Genomic DNA, 20,431 nt, shown 5'->3' on the forward strand with positions numbered 1-20,431 from the left:
AATCATTCCTAAATGACTTACATTTTTAAGTTTCCATAATAGTAAACAGAATTTGCCATTAAACAGTATTTTCCACACTATACATATGACAGAGCACACCTACTATATAAAATTATAGTTTTAAAATTGTTCTAAAGAAGTACTTCTGTTTCTAGGGGGATTCCTAATTAACGATTCAAATTAGGGAAGGGAGAGAAATGGCTATCAGTGATGTATGTGGCTTAACAAGTAATACTTGCTGTCTTCTGCAATACTCGTACTTACAAGATCCTTAAGGATGCCATTATACACGCTTATATTTAGTAATCTGTTTATAGATATAAAAATAAACCATCCCTCAAAGACATTTTCAAGCATTTGCTCTCACCACTCCTGTACATTTCACTTATTATCTCAAAGAAACTGAGCATTTGACACTGAGGAATCATTTAGACCACCAATCTCTAGGAGAGAAGTAGATGGGAGAGGTGTGATCAGAAAGAACTAAAACAGCTACAGAGGCAATTCGCATACAAGAGTCACCAAGGCTCCGGAGGTAGAATCTGCTCTTTCTGTCTTCAGTCTTCCAGACACCTCTCTCCCACCATGGTGCTATTTTTAGCCACTTTGGGAGTTACACTACCCTTTAGCCCTATGTGAGTCCTTCTGTATTTCACATGTATGCCTTTATGTAAAGGAGAAAACCTATTAAGGATAGTTTGTCTCAAGGCCCACTCTAGTAATGAATGATACCAACGATCACAATCAAGAAAATAAATTTACCAAGCTGCCAGGATGAGTATTGACCTTTTGGTTTAAAGACGTAATCGTCCAAAAATAAACTCACTGACATTTCTATTTAGGGCCATTCTAACAAGCAATTTTATAATAATATGCTTCTAAGCTAGAAAGCTTCAATTAACTTAAAGACTGGGAGATTTGATTAATGGAAAATATACAGGGGAAAAAACAATAAAGTCATGTAAAACCAAAAAAAGGAAGAGAGATGCAAACTGTCCTGGACTAACATTTTGAGAAGGTAAGTTCATTTACAAACATCATTTTCCAAAATTCTACTCTCTAGTTGGCTTTCACTTCCTACTCATGATCCTGGCTCCACAAAAATTACGCTTTAGAAGCAAATTAATAAGCTAAATTGGTTTCTATGATTCTGTTTTGACTTACTTATTAAGCTTATTTGCCAAAGACTCTCTAGCTTTTACTTCTTCTAGGTAGAGTTGCTTGTATTTTTCCAATTCTGTTAAGTTAGAAGTTTCTTGATAAGTCTTCTTAAAGAGTTCAGATTCCAGATCTTTAATTCTGAGTTCCATTTGACTTCTCATTGAAGCTGTATCATTTTCTCTTAACTTTTCTAACTTTTCTTGAGATGCTGCTTGCATCTAATGCAAATTAAGAGGATAGTTTTAGAATAGTTTTAATCTGAATAATTATATTTGTTTCCTTTAGTTTGAGTCAATAATTCAAGAAGCAATTTTAAGTGGAAAAAAAGCTGAAGTGTAAAATATTTATCATTAATGTCAACAGAATTAAATCTGATTTATAAAGTACAATCATTCTTGTATTAGTATTCATGCAATCTGATAATTCAAATGACAGAATTAAAAAATGTTTAAAGTCAACAATAAACTTAAGAATAATCCAAGTACAGTACAATTTTTAAACCATAATTTTTCTCTTCCTCTTAATAGTGAGAATAATTTTTTAAATCATAATTTTTTCTTTTCCTCTCAATTTAGTGAGAATAATGACAAAAATTGAAATCTTTAAAGGGAGGTACAAATGCCTCCAGAAATCTATAAAACAAATTGCTATAAAGGAAGTAGAGGAAACCGATACAATACATATATCCAAAATGTAATTTGCAGTGAAATGACTTAAAACACATTACAGATCAATAAATTAACCTGTAAGAACAGATTGACTTCCTGTAATTTTTCTACTACATCCAGTCGTGCTCTTTCTTCAATCTCCCGTTTATACTGTTCTACTTGACTGTTTTGTACCCTATACATTTCTATAAGACTGTTGAGGTTTACTACTTCTTGTTCTAACTTATTTTTATTGCGCTCTAGTTTTTCACATTTCTTTTCTAACGCTTTCATAGATAATAACTCCCGTTGAAGAGCTTGATTTTTTGCATCCAGGCATAGATATTGTGAAGATGCAGCTTCCAGTTTTGTTGTAAGGTCATCAACCTGCATGAATAAAATAATAGTTTGGAAATGGAGTGAAAAGAGTCTAACTCAAAACTACTATCAATTTTTTTAAGATTTTATTTTTAAGTAATCTCTACAACCAGTGTCAGGCTTGAACTCACAACCTCAAGATCAAGACTAACTAAGCCAGCCAGGCACTCAAATTCTGAAATAAATTCATTTGCAACAAAATGTTATCTGTACTATGGGAGACTTTCAGAATCGGGAACCTTAAGTAACTCAGAAAATCAAAAGCAAACTTAGAGCCACCAGGTGTTACTCAAACAGATCTTGGCTACCACTGTCTTTACTACACAACATTTGCCCTTGATTTTTCTACTTTTTTCTATGATTCCTGCATATCTTTCTTCAATAAAATACATCACCTCTTAGTAGAAAGTCTGACCCCTTCCCCATAATTTTAAAAGAAGTTTTAGCAATGCCATATGGACTTATGCATGCTTAAGTCAAAAAATGCCTCCCAAGATAAGGAAATTATCTTATTTGAAAATAAGACTCTAATGAATGAATCTATAAATAATTATTCTAACGCCACAAGCCTTTTTCTGAGCTGCAAATGTCTTATGCTACTCTGAACTGGATTCCCAGGAGAAATGATTCTCAAGGTTAAGAAATCCTATCTCCCAGTATAAAAATTTAGTTAGATGATCCATATTTATTCAGCCAAAAAATATTTTAATTCAATATTGTTATCTTGTAATCCTTTGTTACTTTCTACAAAATAAAAGATCATACTTAGGGGCACCTGTGTAGTTCAGTCAGTTAAGCATCTGACTTTGGACCAGGTCATGGTCTCACAGTTCGTGGGTTCAAGCCCAGCGTTGGGCTCTGTGATGACAGCTCAGAGCCTGGAGCCTGCTTCAGATTCTGCATCTCCTTCTCTCTCTGCCTCTCGCCTGCTCACACTCTGTCTCTCTCCCTCTCTCAAAAATGAACATTTTTTTAAAAAGATNAAGGCAGACAAAGAGCAAGCAGGGGAGGGACAGAGAGAAAGGGAAACAGAGAATCTGAAATAGGCTCCAGAGTCCAAGCTGTCAACAGAGCCTGACACAGGGCTGAAACCTATGAAACATGAGATCATAACCTGAGCTGAAGTTGGGCACTTAACTGACTGAGCCACCCAGGTACCCCCGGTGAATGATTTTTTAATGTATTGTTGGATTCAGTTTGCTAGTATTTTGCTGAGGATTTGTGCATCTATATTCATCAGAGATATTGGCCTGTAATTCTCTTTGTGGTGTNGCATCAACAACCAGACGTGAGTGAACAAATCTTCTAATGGTTCCAGCCCCAAACCTTTCATTGCCCCACTTGACGCTGAGTAGGGCAGAGACAGGCTATCCTGGCTACACTTTTCCTAACAGATTTGTGAACAAAAGAAATCTAAACTTTGGGGAGTTTGTTAAAAAACAAAAAAGATAAATTGAAAAGTGGATGAAAAAAAGAGATAAGATACGTAAATTTACATAGTAGAAACTGGTCCCCATGAAAGTAGGATGTAATAAATGTTAAGATTAACTTATTAACAACAAACAGTGCTAATGAGAAGAAGCAGGTAACTAGAAGATGTAAGAAGTTTTTCTCTCAATTTTCCCCCAGTTCGATGATATTAGTTGTGCATTTTTCATACACGGCTTTTATTATGTTGAGGTATGTTTCCTCAAAACCTACTTTGTTGAGGGTTTACATCATAGATATAATAGTTTGTCAAATTCTTTTTCTGCATCTACTGAAATGATATGATTTTATCCTTTATTAGTATGATGTATCACACTGATTAATTTGCAAATATTGAACCACCCTTGCAAACCAGGGATAAATCCTATTTGATTATGGTGAAGGTTTGTTTTTAATGTTTGTTTCTTTTCATTTATTTTTGAGAGAGATAGAGACAGTGTGAGCAGGGGAGGGTCAGAGAGAGAGGGAGACACAGAATCTGAAGACAGGCTCCAGGCTCTGATCTAGTTGTCAGCACAGAGCCTGATGCGGGGCTCAAACCCACAAATCGCGAGATCATGACCTGAGCGGAAGTCGGACGCTCAACAGACTGAGCCACCCAGGCGCCCCTTAATGTTTGTTTATTTTTGAGAGAGAAAGGCAGACAAAGAGCAAGCAGGGGAGGGACAGAGAGAAAGGGAAACAGAGAATCTGAAATAGGCTCCAGAGTCCAAGCTGTCAACAGAGCCTGACACAGGGCTGAAACCTATGAAACATGAGATCATAACCTGAGCTGAAGTTGGGCACTTAACTGACTGAGCCACCCAGGTACCCCCGGTGAATGATTTTTTAATGTATTGTTGGATTCAGTTTGCTAGTATTTTGCTGAGGATTTGTGCATCTATATTCATCAGAGATATTGGCCTGTAATTCTCTTTGTGGTGTCTTTATCCGGTTTTGGTTATCAGGGTAATGCTGGCATCATAGAATGAATTTGGAAGTTTTCCTTCCTTTTCTGTTTTTTTTTTTTTTTTTTGGAACAATTCGAAAAGAACAGGTAGTAATATTTTTTTTTTCTTTTTTGTATCAATTCTTCTTTATATATTTGGTAGAATTCACCTCTGAAACCATCTGGTCCAAGACTTGTATTTGTTGAGTTTTTTGATTACCGATTCAATTTCTTTGCTGGTTACTGATTTTTTACAAATTTTCTATTTCTTTGATTCAGTTTGGTAATTTTTATGTTTCCAGGAATTTATCCATTTGTTCTAATTTGTCCAATTTGTTGCATATAGTTTTTCATAATAATTTTCTCATAAAATTTTGTATTTCTGTGGTGTTGGTTGTTATTTCTACTCTCTCTTTTGTGATTTTATTTATTTGGGTCTTTCCTATTTCCTTGTTGATAACTCTGGCTAAAGCTTTATCAATTTTTTTTTTTTTTAATGTTTTATTTATTTCTAGGAGAGAGAGAGAGACAGCACGAGCAGGGGAGGGTCAGAGAGAGAGAGGGAGACACAGACTCTGAAACAGGCTCCAGGCTCTGAGCTGGCAGTCAGCACAGAGCCTGACGCGGGGCTCGAACCCACAAACCGCGGGGTCATGACCTAAGCGAAAGTTGGAGGCTTAACCGACTAAGCCACCCAGGCGCCCCTAAAGCTTTATCAATTTTATTAACGTTTTCAAAGGATGAGCTCCAGGTTTCATTGATCTGTTCCAGTTTTATCCGTTTTTTGTTGGTTTTCTGTATCATTATTTCTGCTTTAATGTTTTGTTTTGTTTTGTTTTTGAGAGAGAGAGCATACAGGAATATGGGAGGGAGGGGCAGAGAGGAAGGGAGAGAGAGAATCCCAGACAGGTTCCACGCTGCCAGCACAGAGCCCAATGCAGGGCTCCATCTCACAACTGTGAGATCAAAATTTGACTTGAGCCAAAATCGAGAGTCAGACACTTCACCGGTTAAGCCACACAGGCGCCCCCTGGTCTGATGGTTATTACTTTCTTTCTTCTGCTGGGTTCAGGCTTCATCTGTTGTTCTTTCTCTAGCTCCTTTAGGTGAATGTTATGTTGTCTGAGGTTTTACTTGCTTCACGAAGTAGACTTCTTTCTATTGCTAGACCCTCTTAGAACCACTTTTGCTGCATTTCAAAGGTTTTTTTGAGCATTGTTTTTTCATTTTCATTTGTATACATGTATTTTTTAATTTCTTCTTCTATTTTCTGGTTAGTGATTCAATGTAGTAGCATGTTATTAAACCTCCATATATTTGTGGTCTTTTCAGATATTTTTTTCTTGTGGCTGGCTTCTGGTTTTATAGCATTATAGTCTAGAAGGTGTGTGGTATGACTTCAATCTTTTTTTTAATAATTAAGTCCTATTTTATGTTTGTGATCTATTCTGGAGAATAGTCTATGTACACTTGAAAACAATGTGTATTCTGTTTTAAGATGGAATGTTCTGATATATCTCTTAAGTCGATCAGGTCCGTTGTGTCATTCAAAGCCACTGTTTCTTTAGTGATTTTCTGTTAAGATGTGTTTTTTTTGGTGATTTTTTGTTAAGATCTACTGATGGAAATGGGGTGCTAAAGTACCCTACTGTATTATTAATAAGTTCCTTTGGTTTGGTTATTGTTTTATGTAGTTGAGTGCTTCCATGTTGGGTGCATGAATATTTACAATTGTTAGATCTTCCTATTAAATTATACTCTTTATTATATAGTAGCCTTCTTTGGTTCTTGTTACAGTCTTTGTTTTTTTTTTTTTTTTAATTTATGTATTTATTTTGAGAGAGAGAGTTAGGAAGCGACAGAGAGGTGGGAAGAGAGAAAATCCCAAGCAGGCTCCACACTGTCAGCATGGAGCCCAACATGGGGTTCAAACCCACAAGCCATAAGATCATGACCTAAGTCAAAACCTAGTTGGCCACTCAAATGACTGAGGCCTCCAGGTACCCCACAGTCTTTGTTTTAAAGACTATTTTGCCTGATGAAAGTATTGCTACTTTTTCTTTTAACATGATAAATTCTTCTTCATCCCCTTACTTTCATTTTTTTAAAAATATAACTTATTGTCAAATTAGCTAACATATGGTGTGTACAATGTGCTCATGGCTTTGGGGGTGGATTCCCATGGTTCATCCCTTATATACATACAACACCCAAGTGCTCATCCCAACAAGTGCCCTCCTCAATGACCATCACCCATTTTCCTCTCTCCCCCACGACTCTCATCAACCATCAATTTGTTCTCTGCATTCAAGAGTCTCTTATTGTTTGCCTCCCTCCTTCTCTGTTTGTAACTAGTTTTTCCCCTTCCCTGCCCCTATGGTCTTCTGTTAAGTTTCTCAAGATCCACACATGAGTGAAAACATACGGTATCTTTCTCTGACTTATTTCGCTTAGCATAATATCTTCTAGTTCAATCCACATTGCTGCAAATGGCCAGATTTCATTCTTTCTCATTGTCAAGTAGTATTCCACTTTATAGATAAACTACATCTTCTTCATCCATTCATCAGTTGATGGGCATTTAGGCTCTTTCCATAATTTGGCTATTGCTGAAAGTGCTGCTATAAACTTTGGGGTACATGTGCCCCTATGAGTCAGCACTCCTGTATCCTTTGCATAAATTCTTGGTAGTGCTGTTGATGGGTCATAGGGTAGTTCTATTTTTAATTTCTTTGAGGAACCCCCATACTGTTATCCAGAGTGCCTGCATCAGTTTGCATTAATCAACAGTGCAAGCATCCCTTCACATTCAATATACAGATATCTTTATATCTAAAATGAGATTTTTATAAGCAGCATATAGATAGGCCATTTGTTTCTTTAATTCATCCCGTTATCCTATGTCTTTTGATTGGAGTGTTTAGTTCATTTACATCCAAAGTAATCACTGACAGATATGTATTTATTGTCATTTTACTACTTGTTTTGTGGTTGTTTCTAGAGATTTTCTCTCATCCTTTCTTATCTTTCCTCCTTGATGTTTCTCTAATATGCTTTAATGATATATTTGGATTTCTTTCTCTTCTTTGCATGTTTATTAGTGGGATTTGGTATATAGTAAGCATTAATTTGTACATTTCAGCTTCATATAGCAGCAGCCTATACTGAGTTGATGGTCACTTAGGTTAGAAACATTTTTTTTCTCCTCCCCATGTTTAAATAAGGTATTATATTTTATATCTTTTGTGTGAGTTCCTTGACTGATATTTTTACATACTCATTTTTACTGCTTTTATGTTTCCTGCCTTTATACTGTAACTTTTGACCTCTCCTTTCCACTCGAAGAGTCCCCTATGATATTTCTTGCAGGCTAATTTAGTGGTCAAAACTCCTTTTGTTTCTGCCTGCCTGAGAAATTCTTTATCTTTCCTTCTATTCTGAATGATAGCCTTGTTGGATAGAGTATTTTGGCTCCAGGGTTTTCTCACTCAGCACTTTGAATATATCATGCCATTTCCTTCTGCCTTTTAAAGTTTCTGTTGAAAAATCTCCTTTTAGCCTTATGGGTTTTCTCATGGAAGTTAATGACATGTTTTGTTGCTTTTAAGATTTTTAGCAGTGGGGTGCCTGAGTGGCTCAGTCAGTTAAGCATCCAACTCGTGATCTCAGCTCAAGTCATGAGCTCACAGTTCATGGGTTCAAGCCCCTCACTGGGCACTGTACTGAGCATACAGACTGCCTGGGATTTTTGCTCGCGCTCTCTCTCTGCCCCTCCTCTGCTTGTGCACCCTCTCCCTCAAAAATAAACACTATTTAAAAAAAAAAAAAAAAAAGACTGTAGCAGTATGTTATGCAAACTGAATTACAATATGTCTTGGTGTTGATGTTGATGGAAAATCTCTGTACCTCCTTAATCTAGATGTCTATTTTCTTCCCCACATTAGGGAACTTTTCAGCGATTATTTCTTCAAATAAATTTCCTGCCCCCTTTTCTCTCTTCTTCTTCTTATGGGACTCCTAGAATATGAATGTCATTACATTTGATGGAGTCACTGAGTTCCCTAAGTCTACTCTTGTGTTGGATAATTCTTCTTTCTCTTTTTCAGCTTCATTGCTTTCCATTACTTTGTGTTCTAGGTCATTAATTTGTTCCTCTGCTTCTTCTAGTTTGCTCTTCATTGTATCAAGTGTGTTTCTAATCTCGTTTACTGCACTCTTCATCTCTGATTCTTTAATTCTTTTATGTCTGTGGTAAGGGTCTCACTGATGTCTTCCATTATTTTCTCAAGTCCAGGGAGTATCCTAATGATCATGGTTTTCAATTCTCCATTAGGCACATTATTTATACCTGTCCCATTTAGATCTCTGGCCATGGCATATCCATTTGGGATAAATTCGCCTGTCTTCTCATTTTGTCTAAGTATCTGCCATCTTCTGTGTGTTAGAAAAGCCAGTTATGACACCTACTCCTGAAAGTAACAGATGTATGTAAAAGATGGCATATAATGCCCAGGGTCTTGCACTTCAGGGAGTGTCATCAGTGTGGGCTGCATGTCATCTGCTGTTGTGTTCTGTCTACACTATCCTTCAGGCAATCATCTGTAGAGGCTCTCCTTGCCTGCTCTGGGGAGTGTTTTGTCCCTGGCCTCAATGTAGCAAGATTTCACTAGGTGTACTCTGGTCTGCTTACAAAATGAGATGTGCCACCAAGTCCACTGGAACTGAGACCCTGCAAAACTCTCTGGTTGAGAGGTGGTGTGCAGAGGTTTGTCCTGGTGTTCTGGGGGAGGGGGGGTCTGCTGTGCTAGACCTCAAGCAAGAGTGATTGAGAAGGGTACTTCCACCAGAGCGCCAGGGGGTGGTGCCTAGTGTAAGTTAGGTAGCCAGTGTTAATGAAGCACTGCTTCCTGCAGGTGGCTTTGTGTTTGTGCTGAGGGGTAAGAGAAGGAGATGGTGACAGCAGGCTGCTTTGTTCCTACAGAGGGGTCTCTCTCAACTTTGCCTCTCAGGGACATGTTCTGAGAAGAGCAAATAATGTCCCCACTGAGTGCCCCAGGCACTCTTCAGATCACGGTTTCCATGCTGTAGTGCTCCCAAGTTGTTTGTCTGCCCTCTCTTCAAGAGCAGTGCAGTGCCTGCAGGGCCCTATCCCAGCTAAACCTGATGCCCTTTAGAACTCCAGGCTTTAAGCTCTACTGGTTGCAAGAACACAGGAAATTCAGCCCCTCTTGTTTTTCAAGCTAGTGTCTATGGGGAAATGTTCTCTTTGTGTGTTTCCGTGTGCGCGCCTCTCTCTCACCCTTCTATGCGACCATGACTCCCTCCCCTCCGCAGCTGCTTTGATCTGTTTGTCTTCTATACCACATTTCTGCATCAGCTGCATTCTCTGATGTCACCTCTTCCTTCCCTTTAGTTTGTTCTGTCTTCATGTCGATTTCTGGGGTACTTAGGATGAGTTGATAGTTATCTTGTTTTATTTATGGGATGAGGCAAGCCTTGGGACCTCCTACTTCTCTGCTAATCTTCCTGTCTCTAAGATTTTTTTCTAAGATTCCCTTCAATGCCAACAATTCTTACAACTAGGCAGAAATGTCTCTTTAGAATTTCCCCTCAAGTTAGTGGAGAAGAAAGACTGCCAAGCAGAGGGACATATGATTTGAAGTACAATAGTTGAAAAACTAGAAAGAGTCAGCTTCATAACAAAAACTGGACCTTTTATGTGATGTCAATTAAAAGAAATAGGCAGCTTTGAGTATTTTTTCATCAACTTAATACTCAATCTTCATTTCCTTTCCTCAGTGAAGAAATAAAGAGAACATTATGGAATCATTTTTAATCTTTCCAGTAGCAAAAGAAATGTACTGTCCTTTGGCACTACTTAAATTAACTACAATTTCTCCTTTACCCTACCCCAAGCTTGTTTGTGTGGGGAGGTAAAACCACCTTATCTCTATGTTGTACCACAGTGCTTCAACATATCATACAAATTGGCTTTGAAATTTTTTTTTGTAATTTAAATTACTAATCTACTATTTATCTCTGAAAAATCAATTTAATACTACCTCATTTTTTACAGCTGTCTTATTGGAAGAATGTAATGTTTATTCCACTAATTCTATACTGAGCTGTAAGATACAGCTATGCATATCTTTCTATTTAAGTAAAAAGGTGGATACGGGCTCCTGTGTTTTCCAAGAATGTAGGATCTGTGCCAAGAACAGCATTAACACCAGTGTTACACACAAGAACCAGCTCAAAGGAGGATCTAATTGTGAATTGCAAAATGGTGGATTAGCAAGATTTCAAAACAGGAAAGATGAACAGCCCAGAGTTAATCTTTTCCTTCCTAGATGGTGAAAACTACGGGTGAGTCTATACATTATAATGAGGTAATAAAATATAATGAAGTAAATAGCAGACTAAGTTAACAGATCTTATGACCAAGATCTGATGGAAATGGTAGTGGGAGGCACTGAATGAGAGACTAAAAGTTTGAACACGAGGGGCACTTGGGTGGCTCAGTCAGCTGAGCTTTTTTTTTTTTTTTAATGTTTTATTTACTTCTAGGAGAGAGAGAGAGACAGGTGAGCAGGGGAGGGTCAGAGAGAGAGGGAGTCACAGACTGAAACAGGCTCCAGGCTCTGAGCTGGCAGTCAGCACAGAGCCCGACGTGGGGCTCGAACCCACGAACCGCGAGATCATGACCTAAGCGAAAGTCGGACACTTAACCGACTAAGCCACCCAGGAGGCCCTCAGCTGAGCTTTGAACTCTCAGGTCATGATCCCAGGATCATGGGATCAAGACCCATATCAGCCTCTAGACTGAGTGTGGAGCCTGCGGAAAATTTTCTCTCTCTCTCCCCTCCCCCCCCCCCCCCCCCCCCCCCCCNAAGGCCTAAGCTAGTAAAGGGTCCTTTCAAGAAACAAAAATCTCTATAGGAGTAAAGTTAAATTCTCCTACACTGACTTTTTACCATTATGTAAGTGACTAATAATTTGCAAGATAACTAGGAAAGAGTTTTCATAAAATTTGATTTGGTACTGGCGTAAGGACAGACATCTAGATCAATGTATTAAAATTGAGAATCTAAAAATAAACTCTCACAGTATAGTGAACTGATTTTCAACAAGGGTGCCAGACAATTAAATGGAACAAGAATAGTCTTTTTAAACAAATGGTACTGGGAAAAATGGATATCCGCATGCAAAGGAATAAAATTAGACCTCTACCTCATAGCATGTATACAAAATTAACTTAAAATCTAAGAGCTAAAATTATAAACCTCTTAGAAAAAAGGCATAGGTGTATATGTTTGTGACTGGATCTGGCGATGGTTTCTTAGATAAGACACCAAAAGCCAAAAGCAGATTAAGTATATTTCATCAAAATTAAGAACTTCTATGCTTCAAATATTACCATCAAGAAACCAAACAGGCAAGCTAGTAAATATGAGGAAATATTTGAAAATCCCATGTCTGATAAGGGATTTGTATTTAGGATATTTAAATAAGTTTTACAATAATGAAAAGACAACCCAGTAGAAAAATAGGCAAAAGAACTGATTCGCTCTTTAAAGGAGATCTAGAAATGGATAATAATCACATAAAAAGAGAGGTGTTCGACATCATTAGTTATAAGAAAAATGCAAACCAAAAACCACAAGATGCCATTTCACACCCACTAGAATTGCTATAATAAAAATAACAAATAATGACAAACATTGGTAAGAATCAGGGAAAATGAGAACCCTCAAAAGCTGTTGATGAAAATGTAATGCTGCTGCCACTTTGGAAAACAGTCTGGCAGTTCTTCAAAAAGGTTAAACTTAAAAAAAAATCTTTTTAATTTATTTTAGAGAGAGTGCACAACTCGGGAAGAGGTAGAAGGAGGGAGAGAATCCCAAGCAGGCTCCATGCTCAGAGCAGAGCCGAATGTAGGGCTTGATCCAACGACCCTCCGATCATGACCTGAGCAGAAATCAAGACTCAGCCACTCAACCGGCTTAGCTACCCAGGTGCCCCTCCTCTAAAGGTTTAAAAAACAAAACCAAAACCAAAAAGGTTTAACAGAGTTACCATATGAACCAGCAATTCTATTTATAGGTAGATACCCAAATGAAATGAAAACATGTTCACATAAAAAGTTGTACATCTGTGTTCACAGTAACAATATTAACAACAGACAAAAAGCAGAACCACCAAAAGGCCCATCAACTGACAAATGAATAAATATAATGTGATGTGTCCATGGAATATTATTCAGCAATAAAAATAAAGTACTGCCACATGCCTCAAAATATATACCTTGAAAACATTTTGCTAAGTGAAAGAAGGCTGTCATGAAGGACCACATACTGTGATTCCACTGATAAGAAATATCCAAAATAGGCAAATCTATAGAGACAGAAAGTAGAGTAGTGATTCCTTAGGGCTAAGAGTCAGGAAGGGGAAGCTGGCATTGGATGACAGCTAAAGCATACAGGATTTGTTTTTAGAGTGGTGAAATGTTCTAAAATTGATTGTGGTATTCTTTGAATAGAACAAAAGGTATTGAACTGCGTACTTTAAGTGAGAGAGCTACTTGATATATTCATTATATCTCAATAAAGCTGTTACAAAAAAAACCCAACAACAACAACAAAACTTTGCTGTTAATGTTTTGGTGTTGTGTCACAGTGTGCTGCTGGGCGTTCGCTCAATAGCCAGGGTTCGATACATAAGAGTCAACAGTATGGCCTTTCTACTGAAAAATATATCAACTATATCAAATTAATAGAAAAAGCTGTATTTCAGTGCTCAAAACACTAAGCAATTTCTTTCCCACAATTAAGTGATTTTGGGTTCCCAAAATTTGATTAAAAATTACCTTATGTTTTAACATATTAATCTGAATATTCATTTCAATTTGTTTGGTTAAATCACCATGGGAACAAAGCTCTCCACTTTCAGATTCATTTAACTTTCTTCTTGTCATTTCAAAGAGTTTCTTAAATCTGTAGAAAGTATACAATGAGTTAGGTTCCTTAAGAGTAAATATTTAATAATGATTTAAATAGATATTATAATTTCTATCATATAAATGAATCTATAAGTTATGATCTCTCATCTGTCCCAATCTCACATTGTTTGAACAGAGCATACTAACTAAATTATAGCCTTGGGCAGAATATGTGAAGAAAATTTTTATGACACATATGGCAGTTAAAGGGTTACTATTGTCACTCTCTTAAGAGATCTTATAAATAAGTTATTAGTATCCATTTCAGTATGTTAACATAAAAAATTAATCCATTATTAAATATTGGCTATAAACCAGAGGTTAGTACCCAAGGTGAAGAAGAAAAGCATACTTACATATGAATGTTTTAAAGAGACATAAAAATACATTTTTGTACCTACTGACTACAGTCTACAAGAACAAAAGAAAATACATACAAAAAACATCAAAGGAGATCATTCAAAATAGAGCAACAGGAAGGAAATAACTGAGTTAAGAGGAAGAAGAAAAAGACAAAGCTTTAGAAGAAAGGAAATCAACAAAGAGATAATGTGTAACAGTCTATGAGAATGTTTTAGGAAAAAATCTGGATACCTTGGCTAGCACATTAGCAAAGTGAAAGGGATGCAGAACAATGTACAGAAAGACATTAAATGAGAGAAAGATATTGATGAGAATCAGATAACAAACCTAAGGACTCAGCAAATAGGAAGCCTGTTGGGAGCTTCAGAGACATAGGAAAACATGTTATTTAATCTGAGTGGTAAAAACATGATTGCTCATTTTATTCTTCTTTACATCAGACACATATTTCTTATGTACATTTTATAACTAAACAATGCACAAAGAATATATAGGCCAAAGCAAGATAATTTTTTGATTTTGTTAAATAATGATACAGATAAAAGAACAAAGAAGGTGTCAACGAAGAGTGCAGTTAACATACTATGTTAAACGCATTACTGATATTAAAGAATCATTAAGAAGTTAAGTGTAATACTTTGGCATGAATTTGTATTTAAGTTTTAATAAAGTAAAATTACAGTGAAATTGACTAACGAATGGTTAAAATGATCTGAAAGAATAGTCTTACCCAGTGATCTCTTTTTCTAATTCACCATTTTTCTTCATTTCTTGATCCAAACGATATTCCAGAGATTGTTTTAACTCGATAAATTTCTCTAGTTGTTCCCTTTCATCTTCAGACTTCAGAAAAAAAATGTTAGAGAAAAATATTTTTAAAAATCTACAGACTCATTCTTCTTTCTTAAGATATTATTTCTCATGAATTCATGAGTAATAGGTTTGGGTAGGTTTATATACTACATTTTATAATCTAAATTTTAAATTTGATGACTTCTCATTTATAACTAATTTATAAAATTTAGTTTATAAACTTGATGCCAATAAAAACAAATTTTCAAAACAGAGATCTTCCTTAAAACAGCTTTAACTGATTTTCCATTTTCATCTTTAATTTTTTTGGAATTTAAATTGCCAAGATTTACTTGTTAAATATACAGGTTCTTATCCATATTAAGTATTAATGAAAAAATTTTGAAAGTGGCTATATTTACATTTTAGTTTCTAAAGATGCCCTAGAAACATTTGCATCAGTAGCTTAAGATACTCTGGGTTTTGTGAGATCACATCTTATTAAAGATAATCTTTGAAAACTTCCCATATAGTCCTCATTACTTTTTTGATGATCATTTGACTTTACAATGAGATACTCTCATTCTCTGCAAGACTTCAATATCTCCTTTTATATTAACCATTTACTTCACTTTTGTAGCTTTGTCATCCTGCTTCTCCCCTTTCACTGGACTCAAACATTCTTTAATGTATCATCTCATCCACAGATTCAACTTTTCCTCACTGATTTCCTTATTTTACACTGTATTTCGATCTTGTAATTCCACTAAGAAATTTTGAGTCTCATCAAGGACCTGTTTTCCTGAAAGTCTTTATCCTGCTTCACTTCTCAGCAGCGGCGGATAACAACGACCACACCCTCCCTCTGCTCTTCTAACCCCATTTTATTTCTAAAGGACCTACACAGTCAAATATCATTACTTGATACAGAACCTTTGCAGACAGCTAATCTTGTACATTTTTTTTGGACTCTTTTTGGCGTTACTTTGAGCGTATTTTTCTTGTTTAATCACAGGGGGCACCCTTACCCTTAGGATGCTGACCAGAATACTTTGTCTTGCTTTTCTTTTATAACATCAAAGTTTTTCACAAGGGCTGGGTTATCAATTGTTTGCCTTTGTTTCCTTTTGAGTAATTTCTTATTCCATAGAGATCTGACTTTATGGAAGTTACCTTCTGAAGTTCCTTTCAGACACATACTTGACTATGTTGTTAGGAAGCTTAAGTAGGCTGGAGCTACCTCTTCTTCCCAATCCAGATTCTTCACTTCAGCATGTATTCATCAAATGTCTTAACCCAAATCCCCTTAGCTGGCCTGGGGATTCATGACTAAAGAAACTTCTAGAGAAGTCAGGGCTATGGACTGAGTTGGTGGAAAGCTATCTAAGTTTTTGTTTCACATGGGCAGACCTTAAAGTGACAAATAAATAATTTCATGTCATAACTCTAATTCAGTTTTATAGGAACCTACAGAAAATACCTCATTATTTTTTAATAAGCTTAATCAGTTTCAGATATTCTTACAAAGTTTAGTTTTTGATATCTTAAAGATTTCTTTATGACACAGCAGCAGGACAACTCCTAGCACCTTCATTCTTAGTAGACTTCTTACCCACATGGTGTCATGTTACTTGCATGAAAAGTACGCTAATACTAATTTATAAGAAGTCTAGAAAAGAATAATCCTCAATGTTGCTTCAGCCACAAAAAGGATCAGTCAACAGAATGTTCTAGTTCCTCTGATGGGTAGAGCTGTCTAATGAAATTTGCCTGTATATAGCTTTTGTGACTGAAAGAAACTAGTTGGTCAGTGTATCTACCTCATTGCTCCCACTTAGGGTTTACAATGTAGTCTTCTCATCTTAACTCATTGGTAGCCTCTCCTACAAAGGAGGGTGAGAGTGGCATGACATTACTGTTCTGCTTGGTAAACAGTTATATGGTTTCACTACATATGAATAAATTAGAATCCTGAATTGCACATTATTCTTTTCTAGGATTGAATTGTTAAATCTTTGAAAGGCTGATTGACTCAAGTGGATGGAAAACAATTAGTTTCTGAACTTGCAATGGTAGGACCACTATGTTACTATGTAAGGCCCTGACTGAGCAGCCATTTCTACTTTTTCACTGGCATTTCTTTTCCTTTACAAAACCCAACAAAGAGAAAATTCCATTCCTTTGAGAAAAACATTTTGCATAACGACCTAGGAGTCATTCTCAATGAGGACAATACATTGCAAATTTGTAATTACAAATTACAAGTCATCATTAAAATCACCCATTCTCAAAATCTCACTGAACAGTTTAGATTACAAGAGAAAGTCAGAATTCAAGATCAAATAATTACATGAAGTTTGGGAAATTTTTAAACATCCTGAAAAATATTAGCAGGGACTCAGACATCTGTATGCCAACATTCACAGCAGCATTATTAACAATAGCCAAAAGGGGCAATAACCCAAATGTTCACTGACTGGATAAACAAAAGGTGGTATACATACAATATTGCTTTCTTAGACTATCATAATAGTTTTTATTAAAACCTTACTACATGAATTTTTAATTTATGAATTCAACCAACTTCATCTATAAAGAATTACATCACTACTAGCAAGTAGTAACAATATAAACCTAATAAATATTTTTGTATCAGTGAGATTTTTCATATTATTCAAAACATGCTTATAGTCTACTACTAGTGAAATAAGATTCCTTTTCAGTAAGACAGAAATTAAGAGACTGACTTACCAAGCAGGTACTTGACAAGTTTTTCTGAAGATGTTCAATTTTGTCTGCTTGCATTGTGATTGTAACTTTTAACTTGGCATTTTCAACTTGAAGCCTAAAATGTAGATTTTAAAATAATTAGTCTGATCACAAATAAATTTTAAAAATACCATGGAATTTCTGAACAAACGAAGGCATTACATAAATTCTGAAAATTTTAAAAAGAGGAAGATTTGGCAATTGTCCCATTTTTATAGTTGTGTTTTGTGGATAATGTGCAAAATGTAGAGAAAATATGCAAAATTATGCATTTCAAAATAGCCCAAAGCTGGAATTTTTATCCAGCTTAACAATGATATCCCAGCTAATATATTTCTCATATTGTACTGCTTATCTATCTGCTTTATAAATACTCCAGTTATTTTCTGTGATGCTTTAAATTATACTTTTGCAAACGATCTTCCATCTTCTCAGCCTGTCTTAGGGCATCTCTATGTCGATCCTGTGCTTCTTGCAACTAAAATAAAGAAAAAAAAATACATTTAACTACTGACAATCTAGTATAACGCCATAACCTGCTTTTGTAGTTAAAAAATTTTTTTTTATTTGAGAGAGAGAGAGAGAGAGCGAGCGAGCACATGCAGGGAAGAGAGCCAGAAGGAGAGAAAATCTTAAGCAGGCTCCAAGCTCAGGGCAAGCCTGATGTGGGACTCGGTCTCACAACCTTGGGATCATGACTGAGTCGAAATTAAGAGTCAGGACGCTCAACCAACAAAGCTAACCAGGTGCCCCTGTAACTAAAAGCTTATTGGATACAGCCACACTCTCCTCTACATGCTGATTTATGGCTACTTTTATGCTGCAACAGCAGAGTTGAGCTGCTACAACAGACACCTGTGGCCTACAAAGCCTAAAATATTTAAATGGTCTTATAGGAGTTTATCAACCTTGGCTCTACTATAAAAACATAACTTTTTTTTTTAAATGTTTATTTTCTTTTTGAGACGGAGAGAGACAGAGCTTGAGCGGGGCAGGGGCAGAGAGAGAGGGAATCACAGAATCCGAAGCAGGCTCCAGGCTCTGAGCTGTCAGCACAGAGCCCGACGTAGGGCTTGAACCCACAAACTGCAAGATCATGACCTGAGCCGAAGTCGGTCGCTTAACCGACTGAGCCACCCAGGTGCCCCAAAATCATAACATTTTTCATGTTTTTGAATTATATATTTTCAGATAAACATACAAATTGATATACTGGTCAAATGGAGGAGATATGGGAAATAACCATATTGTAAACATTTATATTTTCATATTCCAAGCACCACATCAACTATAATTTTAAATATTCACAGATGTGAATGACAATGGCTATTCTTGTGATTATAGAACTTAACATGCTGTTTTCAGTGACAAAAAGATATCTAATAGAATAGGTTGAGAAGCAATAACTTCATAGGAGCCAAAATGCCTGGATGTGAATTCCCAATTCTGCTGGTAATTAACTGTATGCCCTTCAGCAAATTACCTAAAATTTCTGTGTCTCAGTTTCTTCATCTATAAAATGAAGATAATAACAGTATCTACTGAGGCACCTGTGTGGCTCACTTGGTTAAGTATCCTGCTCTTGATTTCAGCTCAGGTCATGATCTCAGGGTCATGTGACTGAGCCCCACATCAGGCTCTGCAGGGACAGTGAGAAGCCTACTTGATATTTCTCTCTCTCTCTCTCTCCCTATCTGCCCTTCTCTGCAATCTCTCTCTCAAAATAAATATAAACTTAAAAAAATGATCTTAAAACAAATAATAATAGAACCCATCTCACTGGGATGTGGGAAGATTAAATTAGGGCATAGACATGAACACCTTAGAAGGGTATGTGACCCAGTGTAAGCTCTAAGTGTCTGTCATTAGCATTATTACTGTTGCAGTATTTTATATTCCTATAAAATTTGATATTTTGGGCAGATGGCACGCCAATGGGAGTGGTCTCCTATACAAAGTATACCGCAAGGATTCTTCACACCACGGAAAGTGACCACAAATGGGGAGCATGAGGCCCGGAATACCTCCTCAGGGCTTCAAACAACTTTCGCCAATACGACTAGCCAACGGTACTTTTTTCCACTTATGATCATTTCACATACTTCTTCTCTATCCTACTCAGTGGACAATGCTCAGGGACTACAGTACCAACAGTACCTCCTGGATTGAATAAAGAAGGATTCACACGACCATCAGAGGCAAGGTCAAGCCACTGACATGGGAATAACGGACTCTTGCTAAATCAACGGTCCTAAACCAGTTTATGTTCATACTGTTGATCGTAGCAACTGTTTACGTTAGGCTGCTTCAGCACATACGCTGATGCGGAGAAGATGAAGGCTTTGTGGCAAAGGCATATCAGAAAAGCTGTCCCCAGAGGTTTATAGTTGGTAAAATGCTATAAATCCTATAAATCCCAGTTCTGGCTACATACAGATTTAGACTGCTTTTTCGGAGAGAGAGAGGGAAAAGAAAACCCAAGCATTCGACTGAAAACTTCTCCTCTATTAGATTAAGTACTTTCAATTTTACATATACATATGTGTATATGTACATATATATTTTTTAATGTTTGTTTTTTGAGAGAGAGAGAGTGAGAGCACGAGTGGGGGTGAAGCAGAGACAGAGAGGGAGACAAAGGATCCAAAGCACGCTCTGCTGACATCAGAGGGCCCAATGCAGGGCTCAAACTCAAGAACCAGGAGATCATAACCTAAGCTGAAGTCAGACGCCGAACTAACTTGAGCCACCCAGCACCCCTCAATTTTATATTCAATTGCTTAAAATACATTTAGAAGAAAAGCTTTGTTATACCTACATTTCCAAGAAGAAATTATTGATATGGTATAAAGATCTTAAGGTCATCCTAAAAACTGCTAAGGTAGTTTCATTTTATACAAGGATAAG

The 20,431-nt window shown here is 36.5% G+C and overlaps 1 protein-coding gene across 1 annotated transcript in view; it reads right to left on the reverse strand.

The window, feature by feature from the left end:
* Nucleotides 1-1,160: 1,160 nt before the first annotated feature.
* ANKRD26 (ankyrin repeat domain containing 26) overlaps nt 1,161-20,431 on the reverse strand; it is a 110,383-nt gene continuing 91,112 nt past the window's right edge. The window contains exons 25-30 of the mRNA XM_077772392.1: nt 17,932-18,002; nt 17,507-17,600; nt 14,694-14,806; nt 13,469-13,595; nt 1,905-2,195; nt 1,161-1,379 (exon numbers count right to left, since the gene is read on the reverse strand). Coding sequence (XP_077628518.1) covers nt 1,161-1,379; nt 1,905-2,195; nt 13,469-13,595; nt 14,694-14,806; nt 17,507-17,600; nt 17,932-18,002 — 915 coding nt within the window. The remainder of the gene's footprint in view (nt 1,380-1,904; nt 2,196-13,468; nt 13,596-14,693; nt 14,807-17,506; nt 17,601-17,931; nt 18,003-20,431) is intronic.

The sequence above is a fragment of the Crocuta crocuta genome, unplaced genomic scaffold (genome assembly GCF_008692635.1).
Source record: "Crocuta crocuta isolate KB4526 unplaced genomic scaffold, BGI_CrCroc_1.0 scaffold96, whole genome shotgun sequence".
NCBI lineage: Eukaryota > Metazoa > Chordata > Mammalia > Carnivora > Hyaenidae > Crocuta > Crocuta crocuta.